We start from the raw sequence: 17,430 nt of genomic DNA, 5'->3' as shown, positions 1-17,430 counted from the left end.
AATTGAAGCTTAACAGAAGTTGAGTGATGCAACAGGACAACGACCAAAAACACAGAAGTAAATCAACAACAGAATGACTGTTGAAAATACGCCTTCTGGAGTGGCCCAGTCAGAGTCCTGACCTCAACCCGATTTGAGATGCTGTGGCATGACCTCAAGAGAGCTGTTCACACCAGACATCCCAAGAATATTGCAGAACTGAAAGAGTTTGTTAATGGTTAATGGTCCAAAATTCCTTCTGACCATTGTGCAAGTCTGATCCGTAACTACAGAAAACATTTGGTTGAGGTTATTGTTGCCAAAGGAGGGTCAACCAGTTATTAAATCCAAGGGTTCACATACTTTTTCCACCGTGCACTGTGAATGTTTACAGTGTGTTCAATAAAGACATGAAAACGTGTATTTGTTTGTGTGTCATTAGTTTACGCAGACTGTTTGTCTGTTGATGTGACCTAGATGAAGATCAGATCAAATTTTAGGACCAATTTATGCTGAAATCCAGGTATTTCCAAAGGGTTCACATACTTTTTCTTGTCACTGTATATGGCAGGCACTACAGACAATCACAGACTACAAAAGGAAAACCAGCCACGTCACGGACACCAACTTCTTGCTTCCAGACAAACTAAACACCTTTGCCAAATTCGAGGATAATACAGTACTACCGACGTGACCCGCTACCAAGGACTGTGGGCTCTCCTCCGTGGCCGATGTGAGTAAGACATTTCAGGTCTGGTATACTTTAGCAACCCTCTAACACAACTGGACCTCGAAGCCAGTTCCACTGCCTCCTTCCCCACCCCCACTCCCCCTATTCAATCTCTCCATATCCCATTCTGCTGTTCTCATATGCTTCAAGATGGCCACCATTGTTCCTGTACCAAAGAATGCAAAGGTAACTGAACTAAATGACTAGTCAAGAATAATATCACCTCCACCTTACCTGTCACCCTAGACCCACTTCAATTTGCTTACCGCCCCAATAGGTCCAGAGACGATGCAATCGCCATCACACTGCACACTGCCCTATCTTATCTGAACAAGAGGAATACCTATATAAGAATGCTGTTCATTGACTTTAGCTCAGCATTCAACACCATAGTACCCTCCAAGCTCATCATTAAGCTTGAGGCCCTGGGTCTGAACCCCACCCTGTGCAATTGGGTCCTGGCCGCCCCCAGGTGGTGAAGGTAGAAAACAACATCTGCACCTCACTGATCCTCAAGCAACACAAACATTGGCACAGACACGTGCACACACACACACGCGCGCGCACACACACGATAACATACACACTATACATACACATGGATTTAGTACTGTAGATATGTGGTAGTGGTGGAATAGGGGCCTGAGGACACACAGTATTGTGAAATCTGTGTATGTATTGTAATGTTTTTAAAATGGTATAAACTGCCTTAATTTTACTGGACCCCAGGAAAAGTACTAATGGGGGATCCTTAATAAATACAAAATACTGAGGCCCCACAAGGGTGCGTGCTCAGCCCCCTCATGGTTCACCCATGACTGCGTGGCCATGCACGTCTCCAACTCAATCATAAAGTTGCAGACGATACAACAGTGGTAGGCTTGATTACCAACAAAGACGAGACAGCCTACAGGGAGGAGGTGAGGGCTCTCGGAGTGTGGCGTCAGGAAAATAACCTCTCACTCAATGTCAACAAAACAAAGGAGATGATCGTGGAATTCAGGAAACAGCAGAGGGAGTACCCCCCTATCCACATCAACGGGACAGCAGTGGAGAAGGTGGAACGTTTCAATTCCGGACAAACTGAAATGGTCCACCCACACAGACAGTGAGGTGGAGAAGGTGCAACAGCTTCAGGAGGATCATCTTCAACAGCCTTTGGCTTGTCAGCTAAAACCCTCACAAACTTTTACAGATGCACAATTGAGAGCATCCTGTCGGGCTGCATCACCGCCTGCTACGGCAGCTGCACCGCCCACAACCGCAGGGCTCTCCAGAGGGTGGTACGGTCTGCACAACGCATCACCGGGGGCAAACTACCTGCCCTCCAGGACACCTACCGCACCTGATGTCACAGGAAGGCCAAAAAGCTCATCAAGGACAACAACCACCCGAGCCATTGCCTGTTCACCCTGTTATCATCCAGAAGATGAGGTCAGTACAGGTATATCAAAGCTGGGTCCGAGAGACAGCTTCTATCTCAAGGCCATCAGACTGTTAAACAGCCATCACTAGCACAGAGAGGCTGCTGCCTACATACAGACTTGAAATCATTGGCCACTTTAATAAATTGAACACTAGTCACTTTAATAATATCACTTTAATAGTGTTTACATATCTTGCATTACTCATCTCATATGTATATACTGTATTCTATACTATCTACTGTATCTTAGCCTATGCCGCTCTGTTATTGCTCATCCATATATTTATATATTCCTATTCCTTACTTATATTTGTGTGTATTAGGTATTTGTTGTAGAATTGTTACATATTACTTGTTAGATATTGCTGCACTGTCGGAACTAGAATCACAAGCATTTCGCTACACTCGCAATAACATCTGCTAACCATGTGTATGTGACCAATAAATTTGATTTGAGATGTTGAGGGTCAGCTCAGCGTTTTGGCTTGGAGGAGAAAAGTAATTTAGGCAGGCCTGTGGCATCAAGGAAAACATTTGAAGTTGTCTGTACCACAAACTACATTATAGACTGACATACATACATACATATGTCAGTATAACTTCCAGTAGATTTTTATTACAAAGTTCATGGAAAGGCAGGAAACACATTTCCTGTAAAGGGGTCAGTTGTGTACACAGTACATCAGCCCTCTCTGTAGTTGGGCACTGTTCTCATGGGATTTCTCTGCTCACACTGTGATTGGACACAAGTTATATAACATGGGCCCCTCCCCGTTCACGTTACAATCTCCATTTACTATTCATCGCTCATAGTCACCATGAGACGCATGCCCTCTCGGTTTGTCTCAGTAACATGTGACCCCACACCCCTAGGTCTCCCCTATAATTTCTCATCAGAATGACTGATTTTTCCTTTAATGTCTAGCCACAACTTCACAATTGTGTTTTCCTCCTCAGAAACTATAACTAGCCTTTTATGCATAATTATCATCAAGTAGCTCAGTAGCGAGAGGCCTAATGTCCAATAACATCCATCCCCATTAAGTACACACTTTAAACTCAGACTAGAAAAGACCCAGCTCCGGGCTCATCAGTTCCATGACTCTCTCTGTCTGAAACAGCTACAATGGGTCAATAGCAATCAGCGATCATTCTCGCAAAACAAAATACCACCTTCCTGCCAGTGCCAAATCAATTCAATAGCAACTTCATCTATGTTTAGTGCGGGTTGCAAACTCGATATCTATCCCAGGCTTTTTTCTTTAACACACAGCAACAAAAATGGTACCTCTATATCAGGAGAGTCCTATCTCACATGTGGTTTAACTGCCCAACTAGCACAGAGATATGACAGTATTTTACCCAGATGAGGCTGGTGGGAGGAGCTATAGGAGGATGGGCTCATTGTGATGGCTGGAATGGAATTAAAGGACTGGAGTCGTATGTGGTTTCCTTATGTTTGATACCGTTCCATTTATTCCATTCCAGCCATTACAATGAGCCCGTCCTCGAATAGCTCCTCCTACCAGCCTCCTCTGATTGTAACTATCTTCAACATGAAAGGGAAATCTAGTCAGTTGCACAACTGAATGCATTCAACTGAAATGTGTCTTCTGCATTTAATGCAACCCCGCTGAATCAGAGGCACATTGAGCTTGGTAGATACAGAGAGCATTGTGTTCAACACTCCTGAGCTGTTCACACTTCATGCGCGGCCCATCATCTGAAAGTGAGCCATACAAATCATTTGTATTGGGATGCCTCTTCTGGTTCTAAAAACCCTGCAAGCCCAGCAATATTGCGTTGCCAGCAGGACAGTGTAGCCAGCCCCCTTAGAATTTTCCATTTGAGATGAATCACTTTAAGCCGCACACTTAGTGACCTGTGGGTTTATTGCCTGAGATGGGCCTTGGCAGCAGAAGCTCTCTGGAGTTTCCAGTCGATGCTGAAGGGGCTCAGGCTCAACAGTAAACTGCTTTTTACCTGCGCACTCTCTCTTTTGGGGTTTCTGAGAGAGCACACCTACGGAGAAAGATGAAGAGAAAGAAAGTCACAGGCAGCAACACACGTGGTACTGTTACACCACCCTTCACAATGACCACTGTCATTTGCAAGGGGCTTGTCCCCCTCTCCCCCTCTCTGTTCCCCCTCTCAACGTTCCTCAGAGCACTGCTTGATCTGCCCACGTTGCCTGTAAATTGAATCAGTTGGGAACACTGTGTACACATTCCGCGCAGCGTGAACTTAGCTGGCTCCCGGAGCTTCCTGCCACAGCAGCTCCTATTAACTCGTTGAGGTTTCTTCTATCGCCGGCTAACCCTTTCTTGACCTGAGAAAAGCTGAATGTTTACAGTACGGAATCTATACGATCTACACATGATTTCTGTTAGGAAAAAATGGGACCTTGGTGAATGATTAGCTTGAGCTCAGGTCAAAATGACTGTAACATGTTTGGCTAATCTTTCTTTACATGTTGTGTTGTAATCTTTAGCACGGTAGAGTAGCAGCAGCAGTGGTCACATAAACTCGGTGCTTAAACTGTACTCTCAAAACAGAATGCCATGGCAGCCTGGTTTGACCCATTCTCAAGATATAAATATCACAGGAAGATATATTAATCTATGCTACTTACCTCTGTGACATTTCCATAGTCAGTGCTTGATTACACAAAGAATGCACCTGCTGTGTTTTGTTGAAGCATATCTTTTTTCACGGTTTTCACTATCACTAAAGATTTTCCTTTAGCGTTTCTGGTATGGACAAATCGACATTGATGGATTTAGTATGTGGATATTTTCAGCACCAGGTACATTCACATAGGCCTATGAGATGTAAAAGTTTCTTGCTGAAGAGGACATTTAAGTAGAGAGGTACAGAGACACTGCACTACTTCATTCTCAGGTTGATAGCCTGTGTCCTTTCGAAAGTTTTCTGACTCAACCGAAATAACTAGATAGATATGAAAAGAATCTATTGATAAAAGATCATCCATGTCTTTGGTTTTCTGTGTCCCATGATATGAGCCACATGCTGGCGGGATGATGTGATCAATTAGAGCACAGCAGAGTAGGAAGATGTTTTTAGGTGACATCAGTGGTCCATGTAAACAAGGACCACCTTGTTAAAACGATCACAGTATTATATTTTAGTATACTGTGACAAAATGGTGTGAAGCAGATGAAAGAGGGAGAGAGACACACATACACGCACACACACACACACACAGACACACACACACGTTGCTGAGCGGATGAAGACAGTAACTTCCCAGCTGAGGTGAATAATCACAGTTCACGGCATAATGCATGACACACACGTTGCCGTGGTAACCTCCATCCTCTCCCAGTGTACATCGTGATCCCGCAGCTTGCTCAGGTCAGGGGAGTTCATGACGCTGTTGAGAATGAGATGAGAGCTTTGTGGACATGTTGTTTGCTGGAGTTGCTTCTGTTCAGATTGTCTGCCCCCCTTCCCCACCCACCCCCACTACTCCAACTCGCTGAGTGACGCCGAGTCAATTGCAATCAACATCAACCGAGCATGATCTCATTAGTTTATCTTAACGAAGATGATCTCGACTGCAAATAACTCTCCATGTTGACTCATATTCAGCTTCAAATAAAAAAAAACAACAGTTGAAGATGATCTGAAGCCAGAGAGGTTAAGGTGTGTCTTGCCAAAGTTGCCATGATCTTATATACATGTTTTGACCTATGTGAGTTGACCTCTGAAAGCACACATCTTTGCTCATGCATAGGTTATCTGTTTCCTACATCACTGATTCTTAAAGCCTAGTTCTCATTTCGTTGGATCCTATGGGTCCTAACCCCACTATCTTCTGCAAAGTTTGCTCATAGGTTATCTGTTTCCTACATCACTGATTCTTTAAGCCTAGTTCTCATTTCGTTGGATCCTATGGGTCCTAACCCCACTATCTTCTGCAAAGTCAGATCACTGGCTTGCAGTGAGTTACCATTACTATTACTATTGCAAACTGCAATGGACCATAACAGGTGATGTCACATACCATTTAATTTGTGAAAATATAGTTTCTGTATGTAACTTTTCGATAATGAAAATGCTGCTGTTAGCTGTGTATGTGCTGGTGACATACTGTATCATCACCCGAAGGTCAATTAGTCAGTTAGTTAATTAGTAAATTAGTCAAAACCATGTGGGCTCAACGAAGCAGAGATACTGGTAATTATTATCGTTCTGATCAGGCATACCAGTGGCCAGCTCTCTCCTCTTAGCTTCTGTGCCATCCCAGTGTTATTGTTATGGGTCAGTCACTTGATTTACAATCCTTGGTCCGTGATGACGATTGGAGGCACGAGACACTAATCAACTAGTACACTAATGTGAACTAATCTCACTTCTTGTCAAAGAGAGATTCTTAACAGGTGTTTCTGCCTGGTTTAACCCATGGACTCTGGACTTAATGCCAAATCTCTCTGATGTACCGGTGAACCGGTTAACCCTTAGTGGTCCCACATACTCTTTATCCTAAATGCCAACACTCTCCGGTTTTCCAGTCACGTGTGAAGTGTTCATTAGAGGTCACGTTAGGTGAGCGTTGAGGAATACGAACAGTCCGTGAAGCTCGGATCATCAGACTTTAAAGTGTTAATCCAGAAGCAGCGTCACCACAGATTCTTCTTCAGGGAGTCTGCTGCTGTGGAGAGCTTAGGAAATGCTGAACTCGTTGGCGGCTCAGTTTCAGGTAAGCTCAGTGGCAGGTGTATGGCAACAGGCGAGGATCAGACGTAATATGGGTTAATTTACATAATGGCTTGTGCAATGGATTTGGAGTATACATGGCCTCTAGCCCTACAGTCAAAATTAGTATCTTAGTCTGTTTTAACTAGAATGAATGTCTTACTGAAGTCATGATGTTACAGTACAAGCCTTTGCCATTCTCATCTCATTATTTGTCCAAGTCTCTTGAATTCACAAGAACCTTATTGGAAACGTAAAAAATCATTTACTTCAAGAAATGCAGCATTCCTTCTTTTGTCTCTTTCCAAAGAAGTCGTTCAAACAGTCGATAAACTGCTGTCTGCGAATGCACCAATGGCCTCTTTAGGCTACTCACATTGAACAAACTGTTCCCTGAGACTTGAACGATCTCTTTGTGCTAAATTATGGTATCTCACACAGACTGAGAAGCATATATTATCTTTTGGCAAAGAGAAGGGATGGGCAGCGGGGTTCTATGGTCTGGATGTAATTCAGAGGAATCTATTTCTCATCTCATGGCCCCGCGTGACACAGTTGTCCACATAGAAATAGAATGAACAGAACAGGCTTGAAACCTCTAACCCTGGCAATATGAGTGGTAAACATTATATGTCTATGGTTGTCTGGTGCTAATTCACGCTTGAGGGTAATAGGATGAAATTATTTAAATGTTCCAAAGCTCCGTCACACATGAATGAATCAGAGCTGTGTGTGTCTTTGATAAGAAAAACGCTTGATGTGTGAGGCGCCCATTAGATTTAAATCTAAATTCAACAAAGTTTTCTGACAAAGAGTTAGTCCTTTCTCCTTGTTTTTGAATGAAGCTATACTTGTTCAAAGTCTATATGATACAGTGAACAAGTATAGCTTCATTCAAAAGCAAGGAGAAAGGACAAAATCTTTGTCCGAAACTTTGTCGAATTTAGATATAAATCTAATGAGTGCCTCACACATCATTTTCTGAAGTGGTTGATGCATTATCGTTAGGGCAAATCAAGTCTGACATTTTTCAAGTGTAAATTACAAACGTTAGAAGACTTTTTCCACCTCCTATTAAACCTAATTTTCCTGCTGAGCCTACATCTGTACTATTTCGAGTGCGTCTATAAAATGGCATGGCAACAGGGCTGTTGATGATGCAATGGATTTCCATTTGTCATTTAGGTTTGACACCTACCAGACACACTGTGCCATGCAGTTGAAATGTCTGCATTTGCGAACAGCACAGCAGCACAGCTCTCGACCTGTAGAGTGATTGCATTAGTAGAAGCTGGATGTCATCCAGGTCTGATACATTTATGCTAACGTGGGTAGGCTACCATCCCTTGTGTTACGTGCTGCTGTGTGAATGCATTTCGCCAGTCTAAATGCCTTTTTCGCTACTATCAATACAAGTCATGGAACGATTACAGTCATATCTTGAAATTAAATTGACCCCAAGTGTAAGAAAATAACCTACTAATGTGAATGAATTACTGGTACTAAACTCTGCGTGAACTCAGATAATTTAGCTCGGAGAGAGTCGTCAATTAGCACACTTTGTTCATCCTGCTTATCTCCCCAGCTAGACCTTTCTGTTTAGCCTTCTGGGATCACTTGTTTAAATGCCCAAGACGATAAATACTCAACACAATTATCTCTAGTAGCTCTTATCGCCACAGGAGGGGCGTGTGATCCAATCACCTAACTTGGATCTCTGCTGTCCTCTAGTGGTCTTTTACCTGCAAGGCAATTCCTGGTTATACATACAGCATCTCTGTGGCGGCAGGCATGGTCAGGTAGGTATGGCGTTTTCTTTGGAGATTGCTTTGCCGTTATCACGGTATGGGAGTTTTCTAACGTATCAATTATTGACACTTTATAATCCTTTACATGAATAAGTATTTATGAAATGTATGCTAATACATATTTATTAATGTTTATGAATGCCTCATACATTTTTATGAATGTAATAAAATCGTATAAGTTGTTTATTAATGCTTAGTCGTGAGAGAGAGAGATTGATTGGGTTGCTACATGGTTTTCATGATATAAACCCTGGAATGATGCCCTCAGTCTTACTGGCCTTTACAGTATAACTTCTTTGATCTCCCAAGGATATATGTCCCATTTTTCCTGATGAACAATGAACATCTAGTACAATACTAAACATAAATTATAGGTGGCACCAGAGGGTGGTGCTGTCTGCTAAGGAATCAGTGCAAAAGAGAAAACCTTTGCCTCTTGCAGCAGCCCCCAAGCACCTTAGTTGATTTGAAAGGTGTAGATGGGTTTGAGGAATATGGCTAGCATTCCACCTATCAGGTTAAAGATAACAAATGGCTCATACCTATCCAACTTTTTCAGACCTCTGAGAAGTACATAGGAGCTAGGGCCCTGGAGCTAGGCACTGTTTCTGGATCAGTCGATAGCCAACCTGATCTGTTCTTGTGACCCCCTTCAGATCCAGGAGGTCATGTGCGCTTGCTTTATAGTCCTATACTGTTGTACTGGACAGTTAAAGAGGCACAGCTGCAACTGGAAAACTCAACTCAGGTTTTAAACACCAGCCTAGCGATAGTGCTAAGAACATACCCGGCATTATTTCAATAGAAAAATCACAACCATCTCTTTTTTTTATATCACTTTAGTTATTTAACTATAATTACCTGCTCTAACATTCATAAGTAAAGTTGTGTCAGTGGATTGAATTCTAACATGGGTGGATATGCTGAATAGAGGGGATGTTGGATGGCTGCGGCTGAATTCAGAGGACAACTCCCTCTCCCAGCAGAGAGAAGGTTCCAGGAACATGTAAATGCAGGTTGTTGGAGATATGAAGAATACCTTTTGATTTAGTCACTCCCCAGCATCTTGGCTCTGTTAGGATGACTGGGCGTGCCGTGAAATCCTAACCCTGGGGTTACACGTTTTACCGCTGAGGATTGTTTACTGAAACCAACCACTGTACTGAAACCCATTCTAAAGGTAGTATCTGGAAGAAACTTACCTGTGATTTCCTTGGAGAGGAGTAAAGGTTTTGCCTGTTGGAACATCAAGGATGAGAATGTTTATTCTTTATTTCACTAGTTTTAGTCTACATTTGGATACAGTTAAATAAACATGAATATTGTCAACATAATTGAGAGTGGGATACTCATGTTCATATCTATTGAAAATTCAATGGTGATTTTTAAATATAAATTATTTTCTAGAAATTCCTCTCGAATGTTCTAAAGACCCTCAGAGGCGTGTTACTGCAGGCACAAGGTATATCCGCACAAATCAAGTCGAGACAACTCCCTTTTCCAAATAAAACGCAGGAGCTAACGGGAGACAGGAGAGAACTATAGATCTAATTTAGTTACCGTGTTACATAATCTCTAAATATGCCTTTCATAATACCTGACCTCTAAATAAAATAAAAACACTTACCTTTAAAAACAACAGCAAGGTTTATTTGTCTATTATCACACAGGACATAATTTGATGCAGCTCAGAAAATACAATGTAAACAAAACTATTTAGGTAAACTCTTACATTAAAAAAATTGCATAAGGGTATAGTAACCACCCAATCCTATTTATTTGTTTGTAATATTCTAACCCACAAATGCACAGTAAAATAAATCACATTTATATTTCAGCAGTGGTAGAAAAAGTATCCATTTGTCATACTTGAGTGAATGTAAAGATACCTTAATAGAAAATGACTGAAGTAAGCCACCCAGTAAAATACTAGTTGAGTAAAAGTCTAAAAGTATTTGGAATTAAACCTTATTAAGTATCAGAAGTAAAAGTATAAATCATTTCAAATTGATTATATTAAGCAAACTAAATGGCTAAACTTTATTTATTTTTGATTTGTTTGGATAGCTAGAGGCACACCCCAACACTCAGAAGCATTTGTGTTTAGTGAGTCCGCCTGAGCAGAGGCAGTAGGATGACCAGGGATTTTCTCTTGATAAGTGTGTGAATTGGACCATTTTCCTGTCACGCCAAGCATAAAAAATGTAACGAGTACTTTTGGGTGTCTATATGGAGTACAAAGTACATTATTTTCTTTAGGAATGTAGTGAAGTAAAAGTTGTCAAAAATATAAATAGTAAAGTACAGATACCCCAAAAAACGACTTAAGTAGTACTTCAAAGTATTTTTTACTTAAGTACTTTACACCACTGTATTTCAGTGCATTTTTGAGAAGATACTGCTCACAGCATTAGCAAGCTACAGTGAATTCGGAAAGTATTCAGACCCCTTTTCCACATTTTGTTACATTACCGCTTTTTATGGATTAAAATCCCCCCAAAATCCTCAGCAATCTACACACAATACCCCATAATGGCAAAGCGGAAACAGGTTTTTAGAAATGTTTGCAAATGTAACAAAAGTAAAAACAGAAATATCTTATTTACATAAGTAATCAGACCCTTTGCTATGAGAAATTGAGCTCAGGTGCATCCTGTTTCCATTGATCATCCTTGAGAGTTTTCTACAACTTGATTGGAGTCCACCTGTGGTAAATTCAATTGATTGGACATGATTTGGAAAGGCTCCTGTCTATAGAAGGTCCCACAATTGGCAGCGCATGTCCGAGCAAAAAAACCAAGCCATGAGGTCAAAAGAATTGTCTGTAGAACTGCGAGAGAGGATTGTGTTGAGGCACAGTTCTGGTGAAGGGTACCCAAAATAATTCTGCAGCATTGAAGGTCCCCAAGAACACAGTAGCCTCCGTTATTCTTAAATGGAAGAAGTTTGGAACCACCAAGACTCTTCCTAGAGCTGGCTGCCAGGCCAAACTGAGCAATCGGGGGAGAAGGGCTCAGACCATGAGAAACAAGATGCTCTGGTCTGATGAAAGCACGATTTAACTCTTTGGCCTGAATGCCAAGCGTCACGTCTGGAGTTAACCTGTCACCATCCCTACGGTGAAGCATGGTGGTGGCAGCATCATACTGTGGGGACGTTTGTCAGCAGCAGGGACTAGGAGACTAGTCAGGATTTAGGGAAAGATGAATGGAGCAAAGTACAGAGAGATCCTTGATGAAAACCTGCTCCAGAGCGGTCAGCACCTCAGACTGGGGCGAAGGTTTACCTTCCAATGAATGTCCTTGAGTGGCCCAGCCAGAGCCTGGACATGAACTTGATTGAACATCTCTGGAGAGACCTGACAGTAGCTGTGCAGCAACACTCCCCATCCAACCTGACAGAACTTTTTATTTAACCTTTATTTAACTAGGCAAGTCCGTTAAGAACATATTCTTATTTACAATGACGGCCTTACGGAAGGCAAAAGGCAACCAGCGTGGACGGGGGCTGGGATTTAATTATACTTTTAAATTTATTTTTAATATAGGTCAAAACACACATCACGACAGGAGAGACACCACAACACTACATAAAGCGAGACCTACGACAACAACATAGCATGGCAGCAACACATGAAAACACAGCATGATAGCAACACAACATGTCAACAACATGGTAGCAACACAACATGGCAGCAGCACAACATGGTACGAACATTATTGGGCACAGACAACAGCACAAAGGGCAGGAAGGTGAGACAACAATACATCACATGAAGCAGCCACAACTGTCAGTAAGAGTGTCCATGATTGAGTCTTTGAATGAAGAGATGGAAATAAAACTGTCCAGTTTGAGTGTTTGTTGTAGCTCGTTCCAGTCACTAGCTGAAGCAAACTGAAAAGACGAGCAACCCAGGGATGTGTGTGCTTCGGGGACCTTTAACAGAATGTGACTATCAGAATGGGTGTTGAATGTGGAAGATGAGGGCTGCAGTAGATATCTCAGACAGGGGGGGGGGGGGGGGGGGGGGCAATTTAATAAATTTTAGAATAAGGCTGTAATGTCACAAAACGTGGAAAAAGTCAAGGGGTCTAAATACTTTCCGAATGCACTGTACATCTCAAACTACACACAAATACTATTTTCACACTACTGAGCCGAACTAAGTGGGGCCGAGCTGAACAGTGCTGTCCTCGTTACGCATCCACCATAGTTGCTGGAATCATGAACGGTGTGGAAAGAAAACATCAGAGCCAGCACAGTGCAGTTTGGGTTGAATCGATAGTGTGAAAATAGTAATAGAGTACTGTATGTATGCATCATGGATATATTGCTTGCTAGTGGAGTGTCTCACAGTAAAACAACCAGAAATGAAAATAACAGAAATCATGAATCAAACCAAACCAACCATCAAATCAACAAAAATAACCCCAGCTTTGACCCTAGGCAGTGCTGTACCCAGAATAGAGAGTGGCTGGATGGAGGTGGGTCATGTTCAGCACAAAACAGAGGAAAACGGACTTAAATGGAGTGAAACGGGAAGGCACTACCTGACCAGTAAGTAAAGACTTGCTTTCAATTTCCATTGCACAACATTTTGAAACGTCTACCCTAATGAACACGACCCTGGTCTCCTGGATATCCCCAGGCTCTAGACGTAGTCTCTGCCTGGTGGGGCAGCGGAGCGGTTCGGGGGGTAGCGGGAGGACTTTCCTGAGCCTTCACTGGAGCAGTTGCAACAGAGGAAGGCTCCACCTATGATGGTGAAGCAAGCAGAGCCCCAACCTACGAACAGGGCCTTGCCAAACTCATACCTGCAAATAGACATTTCAATAACAATATCAATCAAGAACTAAACATTGATTATGGTAAGTTATGTATAGAGGCACAACTGCAAACATGAAATATTGTGTATCTATAATATTCACACAATCGTAATATATTGCATAATTTACGCAAAACCCAGCTTGGTTATGATTCTCCCCAAAGACAAACAAAGCCTTCCTAGTCCCCTGTCAAAATGATGATGACAGCACACCTGGAATTTGTAGGAGTGAAGGGGTCGTAGAATTCCTTTGCTATTCTGTTCCCGTACCAGGAAGTCCCCACCAGAGCACACAGACCTATGTGACAGGAGGACAACATCATAGGAAAAATCATCAATAGATATTTATGTAGAAAGAATCTGGTTGAAAAAAAATGTGGGCTTGCAATGCAGTATGAAATTACAGGGTAGGCAGAGGAAACATGACATCAAGTTTAAAAGTAAGTACCCCTACTATGTTTAAACATGTGGGTGAGGTACTAACTACTAGTTAGCATGACTTCCAGTGTGTTTTTTCTTTAGTCAACACCTTTGTATAACACTTTCTTTGGTGTGTCAAGTCGGAACTGTTTCAGCAACAAACAAAAGAAGAAGAACAATATCCATGCAAATAGATGAATAAAGATCTATTGCATGGCACTGTGTGGACTATAAACCCCCACCTGCGATAATGATGACGATTCCTCCAGTCAGGGCAACTTTGTCCTTCTTCTCCTGGTCCTCAGCCAGACAGGTGGTACACTTCATGCCCACCATGGCCACCAGGATCGCAATGCCAGCCAACAGGATGGCACCCACCATGAGACCTCGTGTGCCCTGCACCATCCCTGGGAGCAAGAGAAAGGCCAGAAGACACAATCAATCAATCATAGAATTTCATATTTGAGCTTTAATGATTATGTCATTACTATGCCATTACATGTTATTACATACGTCATAGGGCCTACATATAGCCTAGCTCCTGAATAACGTCAGATTGCCTAGAGAATATTATATTATCAATGTATTCAGAGTTAATACAATTATAATAGAAAAGGGATAATTGGGCAGGAATGCAAATGTATTATAGCTTTCATCACCTTGAATGTAAAAAAAAATGCAGGTTCAATTGACGAGGAAAATGCTGAATGTATATTATAAACTGGGTGGTTCCAGCCGTGAATGCTGATAGGCTGAAAGCCATGGTATATCAGACTGTAAACCACGGATATGACAAAACATGTATTTTTACTGCTTTAATTACGTTGGTAACCAGTTTATAATAGCAATAAGGCACCTCTGGTGTTTGTGGTATATTGCCAATATACCACGGCTAAGGAATGTATCCAGGCGTTCCGTGTTGTGTTGTGCATAAAAACAGCCCTTAGCCGTGGTATATTGGCAATATACTATACTGCATTTTTGCTTTATTAAAACATTCTTCAAACATTTGTTAAGACATTGGATTTTGAATTAATATGGACTTCAGATTTCAATTGTATCAGACAATGGTGCACAATGGGGTTGGGTTTTAAACCTAGTGTAGATGGAGTTCAGGTGTTTTCATCTGTTACCACGGGGAGCAGGCATGATGGTTATCCTTGGCATTCTCAAGGCTTGTCTGTACATGCATGAGATCTTCTGTAGCATTGGGGGATAGGTTTTTAAACCTCACTTAATCTATTGTAGGTTAATGTATTTTTTTCAAAGGTAAATGGATCAGATTAATTTATTTCAAATCACATTTTTTTGGTCACATACACATATTTAGCAGATGTTATTGCGGGTGTAGTGAAATGCTTGTGTTCCTAGCTCCAACAGTGGAGTAGTATCAAGTATTTTATGAACACTTTACAGATGTGGATTAATTTATAGGCCTTCTGGTACTACGTTTTGAACCATGAAAAAAGTATTGATAGGTCGTTTATAATTGTTTTTATAGTACTGTAAAGCATGAAAAATACATTCAAGTAATAAATTACCCGTTAGTTGGAGCAGTGAATCGTACACTTTACACTGGATTTGACCAGTGCTCTGTGACACACAAGACTTCCAAAGCCCCTCGTACATGGCTTGCGCCGTTATGATGTTGTCCCCAGCATAGGATGACAGTTTCCACTCGGCCATGATCGTGGATGCTATCAACCCGATGAAGCCAATAAAAGACAAGACGAATCCAAGGAGCTGTATCCCCGCGTTTGCCATTTCACTAAATAAATGGTTAATAAATTAAAGATTAATCCTCAATAATATAGAAGAGATCAATTGGGTCCACTCAGTATTCACAGAAAATCCACATAACATCCCAAATTCCAGAAGAGTCCTCAAAACTTCAGGTATAGCCAGAGAGGAGGAGATGAAGCGAGAGGGTTTACTCCGCCCAAAATCTGTCCACGAAAATAAGAACACGAAGTGAGGTTATTATTTTATGGCCAATGAGAGTGTCGGATTTGGTCAATGAAAAATGGAATTGCTAATTTGCTACAAGAGCCTTATTTGATCGAATATAAGTTTCGTAATGGTTAGGTTATTACGAATGCACTGATATAAATGGACGCACGTGGCATTTCGGCAACTTTGAAAACAGTTATTCTATTTCGGAGTTCTGCCTAGTCACACGCGTATCTACCCTCTCATTGGAATGGTCCCACGTGATCTCGCCTCCTCCCGCCTTCCTCCATCTTTAGGACATGCATTTTCCATTGTTGGAGCGGTCACTTTACTTTCTTATCAATATAATAGAACATCTTCGATATATCAGTCTGCGCTTGGTTGGCAGTTTAGCGTTTTTTATCATGAATCTTATCTTATTCTGGAGGCAGCACCGCAGAGTGGTCAATAGATGGCACAGCCACAAAGTCATGACATCTGATTTTAAACCTTACCCTAACTTTAACCCTAACCTTAACCAAACCGCTAACCCTAATGCCTAGCCCTTAATTCATGACCAAACAAATATTTTTGTTTTCAAGACTTTGTACAATATAGCCAATTTTGACTTTTCAGCTGGCCCATCTATCAGAAATCACTCCGTTCTGTCTCCAGGACAGGACTCATCCTAATTAACGTCAACCTGCGCTTATTTGGCGCTATGGTAAAGGTGTAGTTTACATTTAGTAATTTAGGGACCCCCTCCCAGGCAAACCGGCGACCCAGGGAGACCCCACCTCACGTTTTTATCACATATCTTGTCTTATCACCAGCTGAATGGTAATAGCAAGGAGAAGTAGGCAAATCAACATTTTAAAATGAATATATTTGGGAGATCGTTTTTTCATTATTTTGACCTACCCACATAATCATTGGAGGAAGTGTAAACTCTAATATAGCCTAATAGCTGGAAAGGTCATTCCAAACACATTTTCGGTAAGAGCTGCAGTTTTGATGGTTAAACGAAGTTTAGCCATGGCAAAACATGCTTTTTCAAAGCCTATGTCAGATACTCCAATGAGTGTAATTGGCTTCAATGAGTGTAATTTGCTCAATATTAGGATTGAAAAAAGAAAGTTGACATTATTAGAATGAAGATCTCCTCTTTTTTACTGTAGGTAGTCTATGTTATTCAAAATGTGTTTATTCGGTTGCTGCTCGCGATATTCATAAAAACACATACATATACATATATAATATATATATATATATATATATATATATTTACATTATATATATATATATATATATATATATATATATATATATTGTCGGACCCCCCTGCATTACCTCCCTGATTTAGTCTACACACAGCGCATCTTTTGAGGCCACCTGAAGGAATGTCCTGGAATTCCATTCATTTTGGATAAGGGTTGTATTGCCGCCTAGTGGAAATGTTTTGTCCTTATTTTAAAGGGCGCAGTGAAGTGTGACACCAGTTTCTATTACAGTTTTTTATTTATTTAATTTAATGATCAAAGGGTTTTATTGAGTTGATCAAGAAAATGTAGTCGTAGGCTACCAATGACTTGAT

General features: G+C 41.4%; 1 protein-coding gene and 1 long non-coding RNA gene across 2 annotated transcripts; one reads left to right on the top strand and one right to left on the bottom strand.

Moving 5' to 3' along the window:
• Positions 1–6,635: 6,635 nt before the first annotated feature.
• LOC110508977 lies at positions 6,636–13,202 on the top strand. The gene is made up of 3 exons (XR_002471379.2): positions 6,636–6,858; positions 8,586–8,653; positions 13,109–13,202. It is a non-coding gene; the product is annotated as an uncharacterized LOC110508977 (long non-coding RNA).
• Positions 12,491–16,068, bottom strand: cldn1 (claudin 1). Its single transcript, XM_021589913.2, has 4 exons — positions 15,449–16,068; positions 14,150–14,314; positions 13,701–13,785; positions 12,491–13,476 (listed from the first exon to the last, which is right to left on the bottom strand). Exons 1-4 carry the CDS (start codon positions 15,669–15,671, stop codon positions 13,314–13,316), a joined length of 636 nt encoding a protein of 211 aa, XP_021445588.2. The 5' UTR covers positions 15,672–16,068; the 3' UTR covers positions 12,491–13,313.
• Positions 16,069–17,430: the final 1,362 nt, after the last annotated feature.

This window comes from Oncorhynchus mykiss, chromosome 28 (genome assembly GCF_013265735.2).
Source record: "Oncorhynchus mykiss isolate Arlee chromosome 28, USDA_OmykA_1.1, whole genome shotgun sequence".
Classification (NCBI taxonomy): domain Eukaryota; kingdom Metazoa; phylum Chordata; class Actinopteri; order Salmoniformes; family Salmonidae; genus Oncorhynchus; species Oncorhynchus mykiss.
Note: the sequence above shows the minus strand (reverse complement) of the source record. Positions and strands in the feature narration are given on the sequence as shown.

Bases quoted from the DNA above. Each gene is read 5' to 3' on its own strand.
- cldn1 (XM_021589913.2), bottom strand. From the start codon at position 15,671: ATGGCAAACGCGGGGATACAGCTCCTTGGATTCGTCTTGTCTTTTATT. The intron at 14,315-15,448 runs GTAATTTATTAC...TCTTGCTCCCAG, and splicing joins TTCACTGCTCCAACTAACGG to GGATGGTGCAGGGCACACGA. The intron at 13,786-14,149 runs GTGGGGGTTTAT...CCTGTCACATAG, and splicing joins AATCGTCATCATTATCGCAG to GTCTGTGTGCTCTGGTGGGG.